At 54.7% G+C, this 19,647-nt stretch overlaps 1 protein-coding gene across 3 annotated transcripts in view; it reads right to left on the bottom strand.

The window, feature by feature from the left end:
• Nucleotides 1–19,111, bottom strand: part of RANBP3 (RAN binding protein 3) — a 54,629-nt gene extending 35,518 nt beyond the window's left edge. For all 3 annotated transcript variants that reach the window (XM_079916739.1, XM_079916740.1, XM_079916741.1), the window contains exons 1-2: nt 19,000–19,111; nt 536–591 (exon numbers count right to left, since the gene is read on the bottom strand). In XM_079916739.1, the coding sequence (XP_079772865.1) occupies nt 536–591; nt 19,000–19,021 (78 nt within the window). In that variant the 5' untranslated portion in view covers nt 19,022–19,111. The remainder of the gene's footprint in view (nt 1–535; nt 592–18,999) is intronic.
• Between the last annotated feature and the right edge of the window lie 536 nt (nt 19,112–19,647).

Genomic DNA, 19,647 nt, shown 5'->3' with positions numbered 1-19,647 from the left:
CTGCTAGCTCATCACGATGAATTAGGCGAGGTACATCAGGGAAAACAAGACATTTAAAGCCCAAGAAGGGGGAAGCAACCTAACAAAGATGGGTGGTGAATATATAATGCAAGCTGACTACTAATTGTTCAAAATGCATTTATGGCAAGTTGGTTGGGGCCAAAAAAATCCCGCGAAAATCTTTAAAGGTCCTACTTGCCCCTTAACCAGCACTGCTCCCTCTCCTCTCCTCCCTCCCCCCGTCCCCGGCCCCCTTTCTCTCCCTCCTACCAGATTTCCTAATGCACAGCAGTACTTCTAAAGCAAATCATTAGGAATGAGAAGGAAGCTGATTCTTCCACTGCTTTTTTAAAGCAGGGTCTCTGAGCCCTGTCCATACACACCCCCTCTTAACCTCGTGCCATGGTAACCTAAAGCCACCGGGCTTTTTCTCCATGGCAGAAGGTTCCTCGGCCATGCGACCTGGGGAGAGAGAGCTTGGGGAGAAAACAAGGCAGAGTTAACCACGTGAAGGGAGAACATACCGGCCCCTTACCTTTTGTCCTTTATCCTTCTGAAACACAAAGACGGGCGGAGCAATGGCAGGCTTTTCTGCAAAAAGAAAAATTGGTGTTTTTCCCCCCAACACTATATTCGTACAGTAAACAAAGCTACATTCGTTTGTAATAAGTAAAAACAAAAAACAAACCTGGTATAAAACTAGTAACTCAAAAGATCATCAAATAGCTTAGAAAACAGTTTCTTCACATGGATGAGGGGAAGTGTTCAGTGTGAAAAAACTCTACACAGTGGTAGGATACGTGCACTTTTCTGTGTGCATGTACACACCAATAAAAAGGTTCCAAGACTCACTCAGAACAGGCCATGTCACTGATGGAGGGAGTGCGGTGTGGAGGGTGGCAGGCTGCAGGGTGCCCGGGTGGCTGCTACTCAGCGCCACCAACCGTGGTGCTGCAGGAACGAGGCGCAGAGATGTCAGGTCCCCAATTTCAAAGGCTGGAGACTAGTTTAGTGTTCTCATTTTTTTTTTTTTTTTTTTGGTCGCGCCATGTGGCTTGCAGGATCTTAGCTCCCCGACCAGAGATTGAACCCGGACCCCAGCAATGAAATTGTCAATTTTTGACCACTGGCCCGCCAGGGAAATCCCTAGGTTTTAAATTTTTCCACATCTGCAGGCCAGCTGAGGCCAGGGATGACCCATTTGCAACCTCTGCCCACGGGACGCATGCTCTTTGGAGAGCTTACTCCGCTCAAGTCAGCCCTGCATTCCACCTGGGTCTCTAAGTGAATGCCCGTTAAAAAAAAAAAAGTGTGGAGTTGTGAGAAGTCTGAAAGGCCATCTTGCACAGCTGCTGCTGAAGGAAGAAACCCTTTGGGATGTTGTCACTGGACCAGGGAGATGCCGCCGGTCGTTCTCAGGCAGCTGAGTCCATGGCTCTTGGCCACTTGCTCGAGCAGGCAGCCGCTCAGGAAGGCCCTGCCGCTGGCCAGCGGGTTCTGGACGAGGACTGCCTTAACCCGTGGGGGGGCCCAGAGGCGCCTGTCTTACTGCCTGGGGCCAGGGCGCGTGGCTCTGGGTGCGCTCATGAGTCCTGCGGGCGTGCCTGGGGCCTCTCTCAGCACTCGAGGCCTGGAGAGTGGCGTGGATGGGAAGCTGGGGGATCATGAATTTGGGGAGCACTCGCACGACTCTTCCCCCTCCCTCAGTTGTGGGGAGCCGAGGTGAACCAGGAACCCGCACTCACACAGCTTTACCCAGGCAGGACCACTACGCGGGAGGGGACACAGTTTGCGGGCCATGAGAGCGCTCGTGGGGGACGCGGTCGGAGGGTCTGGTCTGGAGCATCAGGGAAACGCTCCCGAGAAGAGGCAGCTGTGCTGAAGCCTCAAGGAGAAGAGTGAAGGGAGAGGGGCAGGTGTGAAGGTGACAGGGAGCCCGAGGGGCGGATGGTGGCGACGCGAAGGATTTGGGACGGTTGTAAAAGGAGTGGAGGAAACACAGAACAGAGTTTGGGGAAGGGGGCGAAGGCGATCACCCACAGTAAAGAAGACAGGGGGTGGGAGGGACAAGGTCTGGGAGGCAAAAGGACAAGTCCCGAGATGGGCAAATGGACACTGTCCCACTCCCCACCCCCAAAATTCCCACCCTACAGAGGAGTAGGACAGACACCAATCTTCACTTTGGGGCCACAGCCCACCAACGGTGACCATTCCCTCCGCTGTGCTCACTGAAGCCTTGTGGCACTTGGGTCCGATTCACCACGACAGTCCTCCCCAGGCACAGCCCACGCAACCACTGGGGTGAATGACATCTAGGAGACCAAACTGCCACAAGGGAGGAGGGTGGAGGCGTGGAAGGGTCTTCCACGCTTCCCAAGACAGCTGTCTCCCCAGCACAGATGCACAGTTGCTCCACAAACCCGGGGGATCGAATGAAAGCATGAATGTGCTTACTGCTGGGCAGTAAATGACAGCAAAGGAAAGCTGGAGGGACTCTGGGGACAGCTGCAGCTTCTCCACACCATGTCTACCACGGGCGAGCCCAGACACCTTCTGGCGCTGCCCTTTACCCCATAAGCCTAGCACCCGGGGCTGTGGGTCCAGACTCCAGCCTCACTTCTGCAACCGACTGCCCGCCAGCCGCAAGGCTCGGGGGTGTGCAGGAAGGAGCTGGGATTTTGGTCAGCCTAGGCCCCCCCCCCCCCCGCCTTCCTCACCTCCGTGGTTTAGATGGAGCCCACCCTGGCTCCAGGCTCAAGGAGGAGAATACTGCATGCCCTGGCCCCAGGGGACAAGGTGGCACATGAATAAGGCCAGGCCGCTGCCAGCGAATGAGACTCGGGTCCAGGACTTCCGTTGGAGCTACTGGGGAAGGGGCGCTCTTTCTCTGCTGGGGCTGCCAGCAGCTGGGTGTCACCACAAGCGGCCCTGGAGCAGAGCCAATCCAGCAGGAAGCAGAGCTGGGGATGGAGGAGGAAACTGAACCCTGGAGACACGGCTGGAGGCCCGGGGTCAGCAGGCCCGAAGCTAACCCCACCCCACCCTGACTCTTCAGTGAGGCCAGCAAAAGCTGATTTTTGGTTAAGCTGGCCTGAGCTTGACTTCTGTCTGTCCCTTGTCTCTAAGAGCCTCCGGCCTCTCCGGGAGAAGAGGCCTAGCCGCTGTAGACTTAATTAAACACACACCATACCCTGTAGAAGAAACCTAGGACTGGCCTCACAGTGAAGCCAAGATGCTCTCTTTCTCTTCCTAGCAGGCATCACCACCTGATGTACCGTGTGTGTGGGTTTATTATGGTCTGTCTCCCCTAGTAAGGGATCAACTCCATGAGATCGGAGCCTCTGCCTCGCTCCCCTTGTGTCCCACGGTCTGAGAACAGTAATCGGCACCCTGCAGGGATTCAACAAATATTTGATGGAGGGATGAGTAAGGCAAGGGGGGCACTGAGAAAATGACTGCCAGGCTGTAAGGAAGGACTGGAACGGAGAGGAAGCATCTGAGTGGTAGAGGAAGAGCTTCCTGGTGCTGGAACTGGGATGGCTGATGTGCAGGCACCCGGGGGGGCTGCCTGTGGGCCCCCGGGGCAGGACGGGAACAGAATTAGTTTCAGCAGGAGGCTGCCTCTGGTGCAAAGGTCCTGCCCAGCACCTCCTGGACCACACGGCAGTGTCCGGGCGCAAGCTGGGAGCGGTCCCATCTGCTGGAGGAACCCTCCTGCACGGTAACGGGGCATGTCGCACGGCTGCGGGCAGAGGCCAGCGAGAGGGGGGCATGGGGCTCTGAGCTTGGAAAGCAGACCTACCCTCATCACCTCCACTGCTGTAGTTCAGACCTCCCTTCTTTCTCCGCCTCCACCCTCACCCCCTGAAGTGAGGCCTCCACAGAGCAGCCAAAACCACTGGTGTGAAACTCACACTTTCAACTCGGCAACATCCTCCCAGACTAGGGTCGAAGGCCATTCAAAATGGGCACCCCGCACCGACCATGACTGTGGCACTGAAGAGCCCCCAGCATGTCCCACGCTTCTGGACTTCTGCCTGGCTTAGTCCCTCTGCCTCCAAGACATTCTCATCTTCTCTTCCGTGGCAGACACACATTCAGGTAGAGACACCACCTCCTCTAGGATGCTCCCAGTTTGAACTGGGCTCCTGAAGCCTGCTCTGGCTTATATCCTGCATGGGTTACACCAAGGGTACCTGTCAGGGATGCTGAGAGATCACAGACACAGCATCTGAAACAGCTCTGCACGCAGCCTGTCACCTGGTGTGTGCAGTGTAAGAACCGTCCAGTAAATGTTTGAACTAAACCCCTCTGTACTTCTTCACATGGGTAGCACCAGCTGCTATGAGATCACATAAATATTTATGAAGCCCTTGTTCTGTGCAAGGCATCACGGGAAAAATGCGGAAAATGCGGAACGGGAAGCCGGGGGCAGAAAACTTCAGGGTAAAACGTCTGATGAAAAGGGAAGGGGTGTGTCTGTTTACTTGGCCGTGTGTGTGTGTGTGTGTGTGTGTGTGTGTGTGCGCGCGTGCGTGCGTGTGCGTGCGCGTGTGTGTGCGCGTGCGTGTGCGCGCGCGCGCACATGCTATTTGCTTATTTGCTCCCCTGGCAGTATCCTCTCCTGGACCTTAAGCTCCACAAGAGTGGGGCCTCTGTTGTGTTCGCCTCTGTATCTTCAGAGCCAAACGCAGTCTCACACATAACACGTGCTCAACAAGCAGAGAGCAAGTGGAACGCCGTGGGCCACACGGGCTGGGGCCAGGGAGGCCTGGGCCCTGGCAGCCCACCTCGCGGGCCACAGGGACCCCTGCTGAGGGCAGGTTTGGGGGACAGAACTTTGGTCAGTTCTCTACCAAAGACACAAAGCATCAGAGCCACGCGTGTTTCATTTCTGCTCATCCGCTTTTAGGGCCCAAAGTCCGTAAACTGCAAGCTAGTCCCGACTCCACGGCAGCAACACACGCGTGCCCCCTTCCAGGCAGACTGTCTTTAACTGTCCCACATCACCACTGCTTCTGGTTGTCACCGAAAAAGCAGCGTCATCCAGCCAACTGAAACCCAAGTTTGGGGAACGAACAGGGGACAGAAGCAACGAGGCTCCTTGGAACTGCCTGAAGCCCCAGTCCAGCTTTTCTTTCACAAGTGAAGGGAAAACCACCACCAGAGATTTGTAGAGAGACCTAGGCCACCGCAAAGACCTAAAATATTAAAATGTTAACCAAATACACGTTATTTGATCCAGATTCTGTCCACCAGGTGTTTTTTTCTTTGTTTTTTGGTTCTGTGAAGTGCTCCCTGGGACTTCCCTGGTGATCCAGTGGTTAAGAATCTGCCTTCCAATGCAGGGGACGCGGGTTCGATCCCTGGTCGGGGAACTAAGATCCCACAAGCCGTGGAGCAACTAAGCCCGCGCACCAAGTAGGGAGAAGCCCGCGCACCACAGCAAACAGTCCGCATGCCACAGCTAAGACCTGACACAGCCAAATAAATAAATTCTCCTTGATCAAATTAGTCTGTAAAAAAACAGCCCACCTGGAGCGTTGAATAGACTCATCAACATAAGAAGGGTTAAGAAAACCAACAGTAAAGAAAGCCGTTTCACCAAATGTTCCCCAAAGTTATCTGACCAGGCAACCCCTTTCCAGGAACACCGTGACGAGGCCTGAGAACTGTGGGTGACTGCGGCCAACATTGCTGTGTGAAGTGGGGTGGGATTCGGAACCCTCAAGTCACCTCAAAGAACAGCCCTGCTCTGGGTGGCACAGGCACTACCGTCTGGGACACACTTGGTGAGTCGGCCTCACCTCAGCTTCCCAAGGTGCCGATGCCAAGTCCAAGGTGGCTGCTCTTGGTCTGAACCCCTCCCCCATCCTCCTCCACACGCCCCTCCTCAGCCCCTGTGCCCCAGATGGCTCCCTGCCTGAGCCCAACCATGATCCCAGCTCCCAGCAAGGGAAAACCCCTGCTTCCCTGATCCCCCAGGTGGCAGTGGGTGGTGGCGAGGAGGCCGGGGACAGACCTGGACAGGCTGGAAGGAGTAGCCTCTGGTGACACCCCTTGGTGACATCCCGGCCCACAGCATGGGCTCTCCCTCCTGTCCCCTGCCATCCTCCACCCAACTGTCTGCTTTGGATGTAAACCTTGGGGCAGCTCAGCTGTGATCCCCAAGGACCAGGACTGGGTTCCGGACCTGGCCTTCACAGTCCTGGTGATAAGCACAGACAGGTAAGCCCAGGTGTGGGAAGTCGCAGATCTCTGCTCCTGTGACACCCCTCTGCCAGATGTCTGGGACCCCTCCCTGCTCCCAGGGGCACTGGTGACGTGGCTGTGACTGTCAGGGTGCTCTGCCCACCCAGCTGAGCCGGGAACCACTCCTCCAGCTGCACCTCGCGCTACGTCCATAGAGGCAATCGTGACAGTCACTTGTCAACTACAACTTCCAGCGACTCCACACATTTGAGTGCCCACTGTGCACCAGGTACCATGCTGGCTTCTACGGTGTGGTGGTGACATGGAGAGACATGTCCCCTGCCTGCCAGGAGCTGACATCAGACTTAGTTGAACGTTACAACACAGGGGAAGCACAGAAGGCACTCAGACCGCGGAGCTGGGGCACCCAACCCGGTGAGGCTGCAGAGAAGGAGCAGATCAGGGAGGGCTTCTTGAAGGAAATGCCACTTAAGCGGAAGGAGCAGCATTTAGCCAGGTGACCAGGAGCGGGGAGGAATGAGGCAGCACTGGAGGAACTGGAGGAAGGTCAGGGTGGCACCACTGGACTCCCTTAAAGACAGACGGGAAACAACCCAGCCCAGGGCGCGAGGAGCGGAGTGCAATCCCTCACACCTGCATGGCCCAGCGTAGAAGCTCCTGGCAGGTAAGCACCAATCACACTCAGGCAGTTCCTATCTTGAGCAAAGGAACCAAAGATGGCTCCAAAGAAGTCGGGGGTCCCTAAGGTGCAGGCTGCCTCTTGACCCAAAGGGCCGTAGACCATTCTCCCTGCAGGGAGCGGAGGTCTCTGGGTAACAAAGGGGTTGCCAAGGAGGCAGGCCCTTCTACTAAAGCAGAAACGACTGACCAGGGGCCCTGGGACAAGGGAAAGTCCTCGGATGGCTTGGGTGGGTGCGTGCGTGGGAAGTTCTAAAAGCCCCACCCTGAAGGCATCGCTGTAATCTGTGTACAGTGTCTTTGTCAGGGAGAGGGCCTGTAAACTGCCTCCTCAGATAGTGGGTAAGGAGGGTCCAAAGGAGGAGCGTTTTAAGAAGCCCCACACTTGTCAGAATTAAAACAGTGGGCTTCCTGATACCACCACTACAAGCAGGCCAGGGTACAGCACTCAGGGTTTCATCTGTGTCTTTTCTGCCCAGAGATTGGTGGCAAAACCCTTAAAACAAAATGCCTCCTGTGTCTATTTCAGACCAGCAAGGAAGGGGACGCAGTGGGTACTGCCCTGCAGCCAGTCTAAGGAGGAGGAACTCCTAGGGAGAGGGTGGGTGACGGCAGCTGCCCGGATGTGAGGAAAGGAGGCCAAGTCCCTACTGCAAGCAAGGGAAGGGGAGCAAGGAGCTGGCGGGGACCCCAGAGGTGGCCCCGGGGTAGAAGGGTGTGTGTCCCCACCCTCCAGGGTGACAGAGGTCTTGGGATCCCATCTTTAGACTTCTCCAGCCTCTGCCACGTAGTCACAGCGAGGACATTCCCAGATGGGGTTTCCCAGAACCCTGGGATGGTCTCTCACACAGGCCAGCAGTCATTGATCAGAAAATACTTACGGGCCAGGCACCTAGGTGCTCAGCACCTCATCCGCATCACTGTCCTGAAACTTCACAACCACCTTAGGAGGTAGGTCCTTAGTTTACAGAACAGGAACGGAGACTCAGAGAGGGCGAGCGACTTGTCCAAGGTGGGGCTGGGTCTCCAACCCAGGCGGGCCTGACTCTGGTCCCCGACCCCCACTACTACCCACGCACTGCAAGGGCAAAAGGGAGAAGTCACCGTCCCATTTTGCTTCCTCCCATCTTTCCCTCTCAGGTGGGCCTTGAAGCTAAGAAACTGGGACTCTTCTTTTGAGAAGTAACATCAGGAATAAAGCAGCTGTCAGTAAACATTCTAGACAAACATCTCTGGAAGAGTACAAACGAAACTAAAGGGTGAGCGATGGACTGTGGGGTGGGCCCGAGGCTTCCAGCAAGTCTTGCGACCATCTGCTTCAGATGAGCATGCAGTGACACCAAGGGCAGACCCTCAGGCTCCTCGAGGAGAGAATGGAGACCCACGTTTAACGGTGAGGCCCGCTACGCCTCTGCAGCTGTCAAGCGTGTAACCGTGGGAGACTGTACGTAACACATTCACAACCGAAGGTGAAAACACACACATTCTGTGTGTTTTCAGCCCCGCATGCAGGCTTTCCTTCTTCACACTATGCACGGAGGCAAGTACACAGAAGCCACGGGCAGGCCTGCCCCTCGACTAGCTCTGGCACGCCCCCGTGGCTGCCTCCAGCCTCCGTCTCTGAGGATGTCTGCTAAACTAAACAGAAGAAAATATGTAGACCCAGGAAAACACACAGAGAAGGGAATCTGGACTATCTTGGCCTGTTCTGTTTATTCCCCTCCTAAATGATGGATCGAACACCTGCCAGGAAATAACCCCCATCTGGAAAGCCACATAGAATTCTTGTCCAAAGTGTCAGCAAGGTAGTTGTGCAAAATGAGCTTTAATCCTGCGCTGATGTGTCTTAATCTTATCTGTGCAAAAGATATGGAAAGCATCTTGCCAACACAAACAACAGTCTGTTAATACGTGCCAACTGCTTTAATCCTGCGACACTTACTATCTCAAGCCTTCGAGTCCTTTCTTTTCTCAGGAATTATTATAAACAGTCCTGTGCAGCAACATAAAGGTGAATTTGTCACCGATGTGTCAACTCTGTTCGCCAACTAATTCTTTGGTGAAGAGTAGAACTGATCTCAATCATGCTGTTGCTAGGCAATACCTCTCTGATTTCAGTGTACCGCAGGCTCAGCTAGTGGGCAGTGGGTCCCTTCATTCTTTTTTTGGTACTTGAATATATTTTTCCTCAGGCAGTTCTCAACTGGTCTCATGGAAATCATAGGGGGGCCCAGTTTTGGGAGATGACAGTATATCTTTCATCTTATACCCTTCTTTCTGGGATGCTCTTCATCACAAAATTACCATCACCTACTGAAACCCGAGCCACTCTTCAGGGCTCTAACATGACCCTACATTTCTGACAACAGCGGGGGTAATAAGCCACTTGGATTTGCTGAATGGCCCTAACTAGACCCGGAGGCAGGCGCTTTACATACTCCATCTCATTCAATGTCATCACAGCCCTATGGCATAGAAATTATTTATCGTCTCTGATTTGCAAATCACGAAACAAGACTGAGAGGCCTCGGAGAGACACGTGCCCTGCCCAAGTCACGATGCTGGTAAACAGCAGAGGTGGGATCAGAACCCTAAGCCTGACTTCCAAGCTGGGTGCCTCACATCCCCCTCAACCCCTCTCAGGCCAAGCCACATCCGCCTTCTTTACTTCTAGAAGCACCAGCCCTGCAGCCCTCTCCGATCCCTCCACCCCTGCCCCACCCACTCAGACTACAAGCTGCTGGGGCAGACCCTGCACTTTGGATACCTCTGTGCCTTAAATCGAGGAAAAACCCCATAAACCTATTAATACATCAAACAAAGTCAGCAACCTCACCTAAAACTACTGAGAAATCGGGGAGCCAGCTTTGACAGCACTTTTCTATTCTGCCACTAGATGGCGCGACACAAGCACAGCTGAGGTGAAGTATCGATGCAAGCGGCCGGCCGAAGATTCAGGGGAAAGTTCCAGTGAAGACAGCGGAAATCCCCTCACAGGAAGGAGAGCTAAGGACTCCAGAAAATCTGCTGAGGCTGCAGGCCAACTGATGAAGTTTGGGAACGCGGGCGCTGGTTTCTGGGTGTGTTCAGATGGGCCTCAACCACCTGCGGCTGGGACCCTGGGCAAGTTCACACACGCTTTCCCCACATACTGCCTGTGTCTGTCAACAGGGGTGGTACCTACACCCCAGTCGGTTCGGAAGGACTGAAGGAAATGATGCATATCAAGTGCTGGGGAAGTGGCTGGCATGCAGTCCGAATTGCACGCTGGCGTTACTACCGTTACTAGAATTCCACAGAGACTGCAGATACACTGACGCCGTCTCAAAGCAGGGGTCTTGGACTCCAGGACTGTCTCCAGTCGCCAGGCCCTCAACGATGATAAACACCTCCCGGTCTGGCCCCTTCCAAGAGCTGCCTGGACACGGGGACACCTCGCCACAAACAGTCTCTCCTAATCCCCTGAGCCCTTCTGAGGCCGAGGGGATCACTGAGGTGAGAGCCGACGGCAGGCCCACTAGCCAAGCCCTGCTCACAGCAACACGACTTCCTGAGAACCCACGATGAGCCAGGTGCGAGGCACCAGGCACTGGAGACAGGAGGAAAGGTGAACGAGGCCGCAGCCATCTAGTGGGAAGAGGAGAGAAAAATAAGCAGCCGGAGGCGTGCGAGGATAATGAGGAAACCCTGGAGGCAGGCGCTAGACGGCCGCTGGAGCAGGGCGGTGGGCAGAAGGGGGCCGCGGCGGGGGGAAGGCCTCTCCCAGGCGCCATCTGAACCTTGGGTGTGAAGGAGCGACCAGGTGAAGGTGGAGTATGCCGGGCAGAGGGAGCCCCAAGAACGAACATCCTAAGGACAGGAAGAACCCGGAGGCCCATGTGACCCCAGAGTTCCCTTAGGTGAGGGCAGGAGGTGAATTTGGGGAGGGGGAGCATGGTGAGGAGTCCAAGCAGGGGTGTGATATGATCCGGTTCATTTTTCTGAAAGACCACCCTGGCAGTGGTCCTCATGAATCCTTTCCATTTCTGCGTGTTATGAAGTTTTGTAATGTGACGTCAGGGAAGATCACCCTGGGAGTGGTGAGGAGAACAGATCTCAGGGAGGCAGGAGGAGTTGCCAGGGGGCCAGCGAGGAGCCCTCAGGTGCTGTCCAGGTGAGAAGCGGCAGTGACAGGGAGGCTCGGGCAAGTCTTGTGGCCTTGCAGACTGGGCGAGGCGGCTGGAGCCTGACTATTCTGGAGACAGAGCGTGCTGGTGCCTGAGCTGTGGAAGCACGTCTCGCTCACTCAGTGGCCGACGTGGTCAGCAAACACAACCCCCATTTTTCTGACAAGACTCCACAAGCAGGCGGCCCCCTCCAAGTGGCACTGATGATGAGTAACCCAGGCCCTGGACTCTCAGATCCCCGGCGGCCACATCAATGCTGCAAAACATCCTTTCTCCTCTGAGCAAACGGTAGCCTGTTTTCTCACTCTTGCCACCTGAGAAGCCAAACTCTCCAAACTGTTTTCCCCACTCCCGCTCTGCTGTTACAGATGCAACACAGGCGTTAATTCTGGGCTGATGAATTCTCGAAATTCTGTGTGGCAAGCCTGGGGGAGTTTAATTTAGCAAAGGCATTTAAAATGTACTGCAAAAGCAAAGCTTACCGCCTAGACACGTGCATGGAGAAACCACTGTCGTCTCTGTCAGGTTTCAGGAGAATGAGCGCCCAGTGAGTCAAAATGATCCATTGGAAAGGATGAGCTGGGCTCCTAGACTCAGTGGCTGGAGGTGGGCACACTGGGACAGGCCGACTCCTCTTACAGACACAGCCTTGGGCTTCAGCCCCCGTGAAAGGGAATGGCCCAGATGCAGAGCATCTCAGAAGGTCCCCCCCTGGAACTTGGAACAGTGCTGAAGGTCATGGAAAACACTGTTCCCCCTTAACGGGGACATGAAGTCCATGATGCCTACAACGGCCAAAAGGCCATAATGGAAAAAAAAGGTTGGGAGGGTGAGCCCTAAGCTCTAGTTGGCAAACAGTTTATTCTTGGACACTTTTGTTTTGCCCCCAACTCCACCCCCTGGACACTGGGCAATGTCTGAAAACATTCCTGGGTGTCACGATGGGGAGGAGTTCCTAACAGCATCTAGTGGATGGAGGTCAGGGATGCTGATCAGCCTCCTACTGTGCACAGGATGCTCCCCCAACCACAAATGATCCAACCCCAAATATCAACTGTGCTGAGGATGAGAAAAAGACTGAGTCAGACCCCTAACTCGCATTATACACCAAAGTAAATTCTCCGTGGCTCAGACGGCACAAACCAGGGTGATGCCCCAGCATCTGTGAATTACCTCCTCTCTCCCTCCCGGCTCCGTTTGTGTATTTAAATGTGTGCAGCATCCTAGGACTTTAGTAGATCAGATGACTATGTTGCACAGTCTCTTGGCAGGGGGAGGGTCAACAGAATCCCCTAACACAGGGGTACTCAAACACGTGCGATTTTGCCCCCGAGGGGACATCTGACAACGTCTAGAGACATTTGGGTAGAGGTCAGGGGCACTGCCAAACATCCCACGATACACAGGACAGATCCCACTGGAATGTCTCAATGAAACTTGGCTATAACCTGAAAGGAGCTTTCTCTCTACCTAGGCATCCAATCAGAAGACTAACAGCCAGTAGTAACTGACATAGATCCGCACCTACCAGTGGGCCAATCCCATGCCATATGTTCCTTTCACACAACAATCCTCAGACTTGATTAGCATCGTTCCCATTCTACAGATGCAGGAATTGAGGTCAAACAATTTGCCCAAGCTCCTGGGCAAGTAAGTGGCAGAGACAAGACACAAACCAAGGGCACTTCCGACTGTGCCACAAGCTATCAAGCGGAGCCTGCCAGTCAGTTCCGGTCTAAAATTCCTTTGAGGCTTGAGACAGGGGAGAAACCCACATGGATCTCCTTACAGGCCCCACTCAGGCCAAGCATCTGTCTAAGAGGTGCTACGACAGGGCTGAAACCCAAATGGCAGCCAAGGTCAGGCAGGCACTGGAAAAGGGGGAAGTGGGCCAGGTCCCAAGCAAGTCGGTGGAGACCGCGGTGTCTAGGAAGGCACAGTCTATCTCAAGGTGGCAGCTGCTCCTTAGTCCTGGCAAATCATTACTGTGCAGGAACGCAGGCTGAGGCTGGCTGCTGTTTTTCAAGAGAAATCAGAAACCTGGATTATTCTTTCCCCTGAAATCTCGGAATTCTTAAGTATTGCCTCCTAATTAAAAGCAAACAAAGACAAACCTAAATGAGCCAAATTATATATGTCTGCTTGCCCCCAAAGCAAGGTTACAACTTCTGCCTGTGGTTTTTGACTCTGGCTCCATGTCGTAAAACATCTGTGGGGTCCTAGACACTGCGGACCTCCTGCAACAATCTCCAATGGTGCAGCCAAAGCATCAGTTTTAATTCTCCTCCACAACCTCCTTAAATAAGCGTGAAGCACGGTCAGGGTTAATATTCACAGCAAGTGCTACGCAATAGCACCAAGTGCCAAGACAACCAAGGATGAAGTGGAGTACAGGGACTTTACTCTGAGACTCTGTGCTGTATAGTTTTCTACCAAGCAGTGCACAGCCACACCGAACACGGCTCGTGGAACCACAGGAAGGTTACTGCACGAGGTGGCAAAAACAAACCCCTTCAAACAAAACAGAGAACCCCTGCTGCTTGCTGCCAGCACTACCACCAGATCCTGAATAGACAACGAAGCAAACCCATCTGCCTCCTGATGGTTTCAAAGTACCATGGAGAGCTACCAAGGCTCAGCCAGGTCAATACCAGCTGCCTTTCCCAGGTAGTTTCCATTACATGAGAAAGGCCCTTTTCAAGTCCCCCAGATGCATCCCATTGCTCCCCAAATGGCCCCCATTTCCCACTCTACCCCAGCCTATTCTCTGGGCCTGAACTCACTTACTAAGCAGGAATTCGACTGGTACCTAAAATGCCCCCTTGGCTGGCCCCAAACACGGTCCCCGCTCCCAAGGCCATTCTAAGCTTCCTGGCTCTGACCCTAGGAACTTCCTGTCGCCTCCTCTCTCTCCAGCTCCTTCAGCGTACAAGCACACAGCAGATCCCGACTGGCCCTCATACCCCATGATGCCCGCAGGCAACGGGACTGCTGGGGTGAGTCCATTTTCCAGTTAACTGGGAGGCAGGCTGCAGACGTGGTGGAGAAGTTTTAAACTTGCAGAACTGCAAGCTTTTCTGTCTATACACAGGATCCCTGTCAAAACTTATTTTCTTCCAAGTACATAAAGACTTTAGCATGGCACCCTCAGCTACCGCCAGGCCCCATCTGCCCCGGGTGTGAGAGGCATGCAAGAGTTGACCTCAGGACAAACCCCAGGGTCAATGTTTATCATAACTTCATGAAAACTTTGAAAAATTGCTTCTCACTTCTCCTAAGAATTAAGTTTAGGGCAGGGGAAGGGGGTGGTGAGAATCAAGTGAACTGAGGATTCCAACTGTTTTGAGTTCTAGCTCATCAATAAAAACTCAGCTGCATCCCATCCTCTCTGGGGTTAGGTTTTAAATCAAAAAGTAAGGTGAGAACTGATGAAAACCAAACAACCCTTGAAAATCTCTGGACTAATACTTGGTCTGGCCAGATCAGGGGTTCTCAATGGGGGGCAACTGTGTGGGGGAGGCTCCCCCCACCAGGGGACACTGAGCAATGTCTGGACACTTCCGGTTGACATGACTGGGGGAGGGGGGAGGGTGCTATTGGCATCTAGTGGGTCGAGACCAGGGAAGCTGATCAACATCCTACAATGCCCAGCACAGCCCCACAACAGAGAATTATCTGGCCCCAAATGCTTAGAGTGGCGAGGCTGAGAGCCCCTGCCTAGATGATCACACAATCAAAGTCAAGACAGAACCTAAGAGGACGGACAGCCCAGCTCTGGCTGCCTCTCATCCTGGGCTCACCCCAGGGGGTGGATTCAGTGGGGGTGGATTCACCTGCACTGTTCAGACTCACTTCTTGCCCTCTCTTGCTTCGCTTTGAGCACTTCAGCTAAATGTGTCTGTAACGTAAGTCCACCACAGTAAAAATAGCTACTATTTACTGTTTATTACTGGGCTGAGATAGGCGCTAAAGAATTTGTATGCGTTAATTCAGCCAAGGGTCACAGCAACCATGGGATAGATAAGATCATTGTTATCCTCATTTTGTTGGTGAGAAAACTGAGGCTCAAAGGAGTTAAGAATTTGGCCAAAGTCACTCAGAGAGTACAAGGCAGAGTAAAAACACAAACCCGGCTCTAATGCAAAGCCTGTGCCCAACCATCACTTTATATGGAGGGTCTCAACTGAGAGTGATTCTCCCCACCTCCTGCCCTGGGACACTACACAATGTCTGAAGACATTTTTGGTTGTCACGACCCCTGGGGTAGGGGTGCAGGGGAGGGTGTGTGCTACTGGGATCTTATGTGTAGTCAGGGATGCTGCTATGATGCTCAACATCCTACAGAGCAGAGGACAGGCCCTCAACAGAGAATCACCAGGTCCAAAATGTCGATAGGGCCAAAGTCGAGAACCCTGCTTTATACGGTCTCTTGGGTTTCCACCCTGCGCGTCCGCAGGCTGGCAAGGCGTCATGTGCACGTGGTATCTTTTTTTTTTTTTTCGGTACGTGGGCCTCTCACTGTTGTGGCCTCTCCCGCTGCGGAGCACAGGCTCTGGACGTGCAGGCTCAGCGGCCATGGCTCACGGGCCCAGCCGCTCCGCGGCATGTGGGATCTTCCCGGACCGGGGCACGAACCCCCATGTCCCCTGCATCGGCAGGCGGACTCTCAACCACTGCGCCACCAGGGAAGCCCTGCACATGGTATCTTTTAAGGCTGGGATCTAGAATCCAAGATCTCCTATAGCTCAAATACACTTTGCTCACCCTCTTCTCAGTCTCTTTACCTTTACCAGGGACCAAACGCTGCCTTCAAAACCCGATGCCGGTCTACAAGGCAGAATAACTCCAGAGACAGGATGATTAACGACTTTGGGATGTATCAGTAGCGAAATGCCAAGCAGAAGAGAATATCCCAGGATACAAGTGTACAACACTCACACACTCCTAGGAGAGAAACATTCCAGTTGGACCTTCATAGTCATGGACTACAGGACTACCAACAAAGGGCCGTGGGAGTTGCTGTCACAGCTGAGATCACCATGGTAAGGAGGGCCAACAAGATGCCGTACTGGATACACAACTGGAAGTGTTTCTTTCCACACAAGCACAGCACTCCTAACCTGTACTACTCAAGCCAGGGCTTCTCAACCCTAGCTGCACGTTGGGGTCGCCCGTGCTGTTTTCTGTCTCTATAGATGCCCAGGTGTGAGGACGGCTATGATTAGGATCCCAGTTTGGAAAGGCAGAAGCCGAGAGAGCATCTGAGATTAAACAACAAGTAGGAAAGCACACATATGGCGCAGTCCCTACAGCTTCAAAATGCATAGGCAAGGAAGTCCCAGTTCACATAGTGGATAAGAAATTAAAGATCCTAGCAGGCTGCGCAAGCCCAAACCAGAAATGGAGTGGAGAAACACATGACACCCAATTAAAGGGCGGCAGAGATATGAGAGGCATAAAAGACCACTAAGATTTGATTTTTTTTGGAGACAGCTAGGCCAGAACTAGTGTCAGAGGCAAAGTACTAGGTGAGTGTGGCATTTACTAGGCAAAAACTTTAAGTACTACAAAACAGTCCGTCTTCTCCATCTTACACTTAACCTGTTCAACTACGCAATTTACAATCGACAGCTCATGTGTCAGCGCATATGCTAGAAATGGTGTCCCTGGAAAACAGGAATCCATAATTTTCCCTTTGTGCTCAAAGGTACACCTCACCACGAAGGTCCTGACTGATGAATTCACTCATTCCTTCAACAAACATTTCTTGGACACCTACTCTGCGCCAGGCACTATCCTAATTGGGGTGGGGGATCCATCAGTGGCAGACAAAAATCCTCACCCTCACGGAGCCTACGTTCTAGAAACAAACAAGCAGACCTAGCACACCGGTTGGTGATAAGTGCCGTGGGGCAACATGAAGCGGGGCAGAGGGGATAGGGAACGCGGATACGATTTGAAATAGGTGGCCAGAGAAGTTCTCAACGATAAGGGAACATGTGAGTAAAAACCTACAGGAGGGGCAGAAGCGAGCGTGGGGACATGTGCAGGAAGGCTGACTCAGGCAGAGGAACCAGCGGGTCCAAAGGCATACAGGAGAGAGGATGTGGACCATGCAAGGGACGTGGAGACAGCCAGAGTGGATAAAGCAGGGCCCGTCGGGGACAGAGTGGCGGGAGAGGAGGACAGGGAGGTCTCAGGGGCTATCTGCCTTTGGGGTTGGCAAACTGTCAGCTGGCTGAAGGTGGAAGGGAGGCCCAGGCAGCGGCAGCGGTGGTGGTGAGAGGTGGTCACCCCCGGAAAGATTTTTAAGGTAGAACTGACAAGATGTGCTGTGGCATGGGAGAGAAAGAGGAGTCGAGGGCGACGTCAAGGTGTTTGGCCTGAGCCATTCAAAGGATGGACTTGCCATTTACTACAAGTGGAGAAGGACGGTGGGCTGGGCGGGTTTGGGGGAGAAAGACAGGGGTTTTGTGTGATGTGGCTATTGGACATCCAAGTGGAGATGTCGAACGCGACGTCGCATAGGAGTCTTGAATTCAAGAAAATGAATGAGCCCAGTACACAAATACACAGAGTGCGTCATACTGACTCCCATTTATCCAGTCCCCGTTCTGCCTGCAAATGCATCTTGTGAATGGAATGCCTCAACCCTCCACTGGCTCCTTTGTCTTATCAAAGACTCGCGGCCTGCGTGGCGGGAGGGGGTGGTGATCAAGACCACCTTGATCCACATCCCTGCTCCTCACTAGCTGTGTGACCTGCCTTGGACAAGTAACTTAACCACTCTAACTCAGCTTCCTCATGGAGAACAGGAGCCGACGGTACCTTCCTCCGGGAGTTTTTGTGAGGAGCGAGGGTTACTCCAGATCACACGCGCCCAAGACTTTGAACAGTACCTGGTAGCACTCCAAATGCTCCACCAGGGTGAGCACTTATTATTGTCATTCGTGCACTCGTGCAGCTCAGTACAAACCTCAGGCCAGCAGGGAGAAGGGTATGGGGGAAAATCAGGGCCAGGCAGGTAGATGGCCTGCCTGTAGCTGTGCACCTAGACACGGAGGGAGCTAAAAATAGGCCTCAGAAGGTCTTGAAGCTACTAGCGATCTCAACGCCACGGCTGATTTCATCAGACAGCGGCTGATGCGGCGCTTTCCCTGGGCCATTCGGAACTGTAACCTTGTCAAAATCGCTCACCCAGGATGTAAGCGCTCCGCAGAGGAGGGGATCGCACAGTCTCTGTCTCTCCCTCTGGAAGTGCAACCAACAAAAAGGGCCGAAAAGCCGCCAGGGCTTTCAGTGGCTCACACCCTGCGGCTGGACCTAAATGAGCGGAGACGAGGCGCGACTCTCGGGTCGCCAGGAAGGATCCGAGGGAACTGGCGGGAACTGGGGGGCTGAATTGGGGGTGGGAGTGAAAACAAACAAGACGTTCTCCATCCTCGGCGTGGGGCAGGCCCGCGGAGGATGAGAAGCCCACAGACCGGGGGGTGGGCCGGCTCGGCAGCCAGGCAGGGGAAGGGGGAAAGCCGGGGTCCCCGAGAACGAGGGGGCGGGGAGGGAGCGTGGCGCGCTGGGCCCGCGACCAGGCCCGGAGATCCATTTACTTCCGAGGCCGAGGCGTTGAGGCCGCGCTCCCGCCCCCTTCGGCCCCCGGCCTGGCCTGCGAGGCGAAAGGGCCTCAGGGCCGCGGCCCCCGCCGTCTCCAGAGCCGTCTGGCCAGACGGTGGCAGGGCCGGGGCTACCGGGAGTGATGGGCCGGGCCGGTGAGCCCGGCCTGAGGGGACGCAATGGGGGACGGCTGAGGGACCCACTGGGCCGCTCTCCCGGAGCAGACAGGCCCCCCGCACCCCGGGGTGCTCAGCCCTCGGGCCTGTGGCCCCCGGGCCTCCCGCCGCCCGTTCCCTAGCCGCCGGCTGGCCCCCAACGGCGCCTCCCCTACCTTCGTTCGCCAGGTCCGCCATTTTACTTCCTTAAGCCCTCCCACAAGGCCCCGCGCCGGCCCGGGCTCGTTTGCCTTCTGCCAGAAACTCCCGCGCGTGCGCACTTGCCAAGTCGACTCCGAGCAAAGCGGGCAGTTAGCGGCTGCGCGCGGAGCCCAGCGCGGTGAAGCTCTCGGGATCCGGGTCCGAGCCGGGCCAAGCTCGGAGCACGCGCCTGCGCATTAACCACCCCCGCCTCCTTTTCCCGCCGACCGAGGGGGCGTGGGCAGGGCAGGGCGCACGCGTAGTGGGCCTCGCGCGCGCCGCGAGTAATGTGGGAATCTGCGTTCCCTACGGCTGCGCGCCCGGAGTGGGTCTTCATGCTGCTGTTTTCCGCTTGTTTTTCGGCCTCGCACCCTCGGTGGGAGCTTGAACCGTGGAGGGCGCCGCGACCGACGCCTTCTCCTAGGTAGATCCCTGGGTCGGGGCGGGGGGCGGGGCTTTCCACGTGCGCAGTCCCGAGGCCCGGAGGGAGGCCCGTAAGGGGTCGTGGGGCGCCTTGTGTCACCCCAGGCCTCAGTTTCCCCTTCTAAGGGACCAGTACTTTAGGCAAACTTTCTGAGGCCACGTGGAGAGGTGGGGGATGGTTGGGGGGAGTAGAGGTCAGA

Source organism: Stenella coeruleoalba (genome assembly GCF_951394435.1).
Source record: "Stenella coeruleoalba genome assembly, chromosome: 3".
Lineage (NCBI taxonomy): Eukaryota > Metazoa > Chordata > Mammalia > Artiodactyla > Delphinidae > Stenella > Stenella coeruleoalba.
This window is presented reverse-complemented; position numbering and strand designations above follow the sequence as displayed.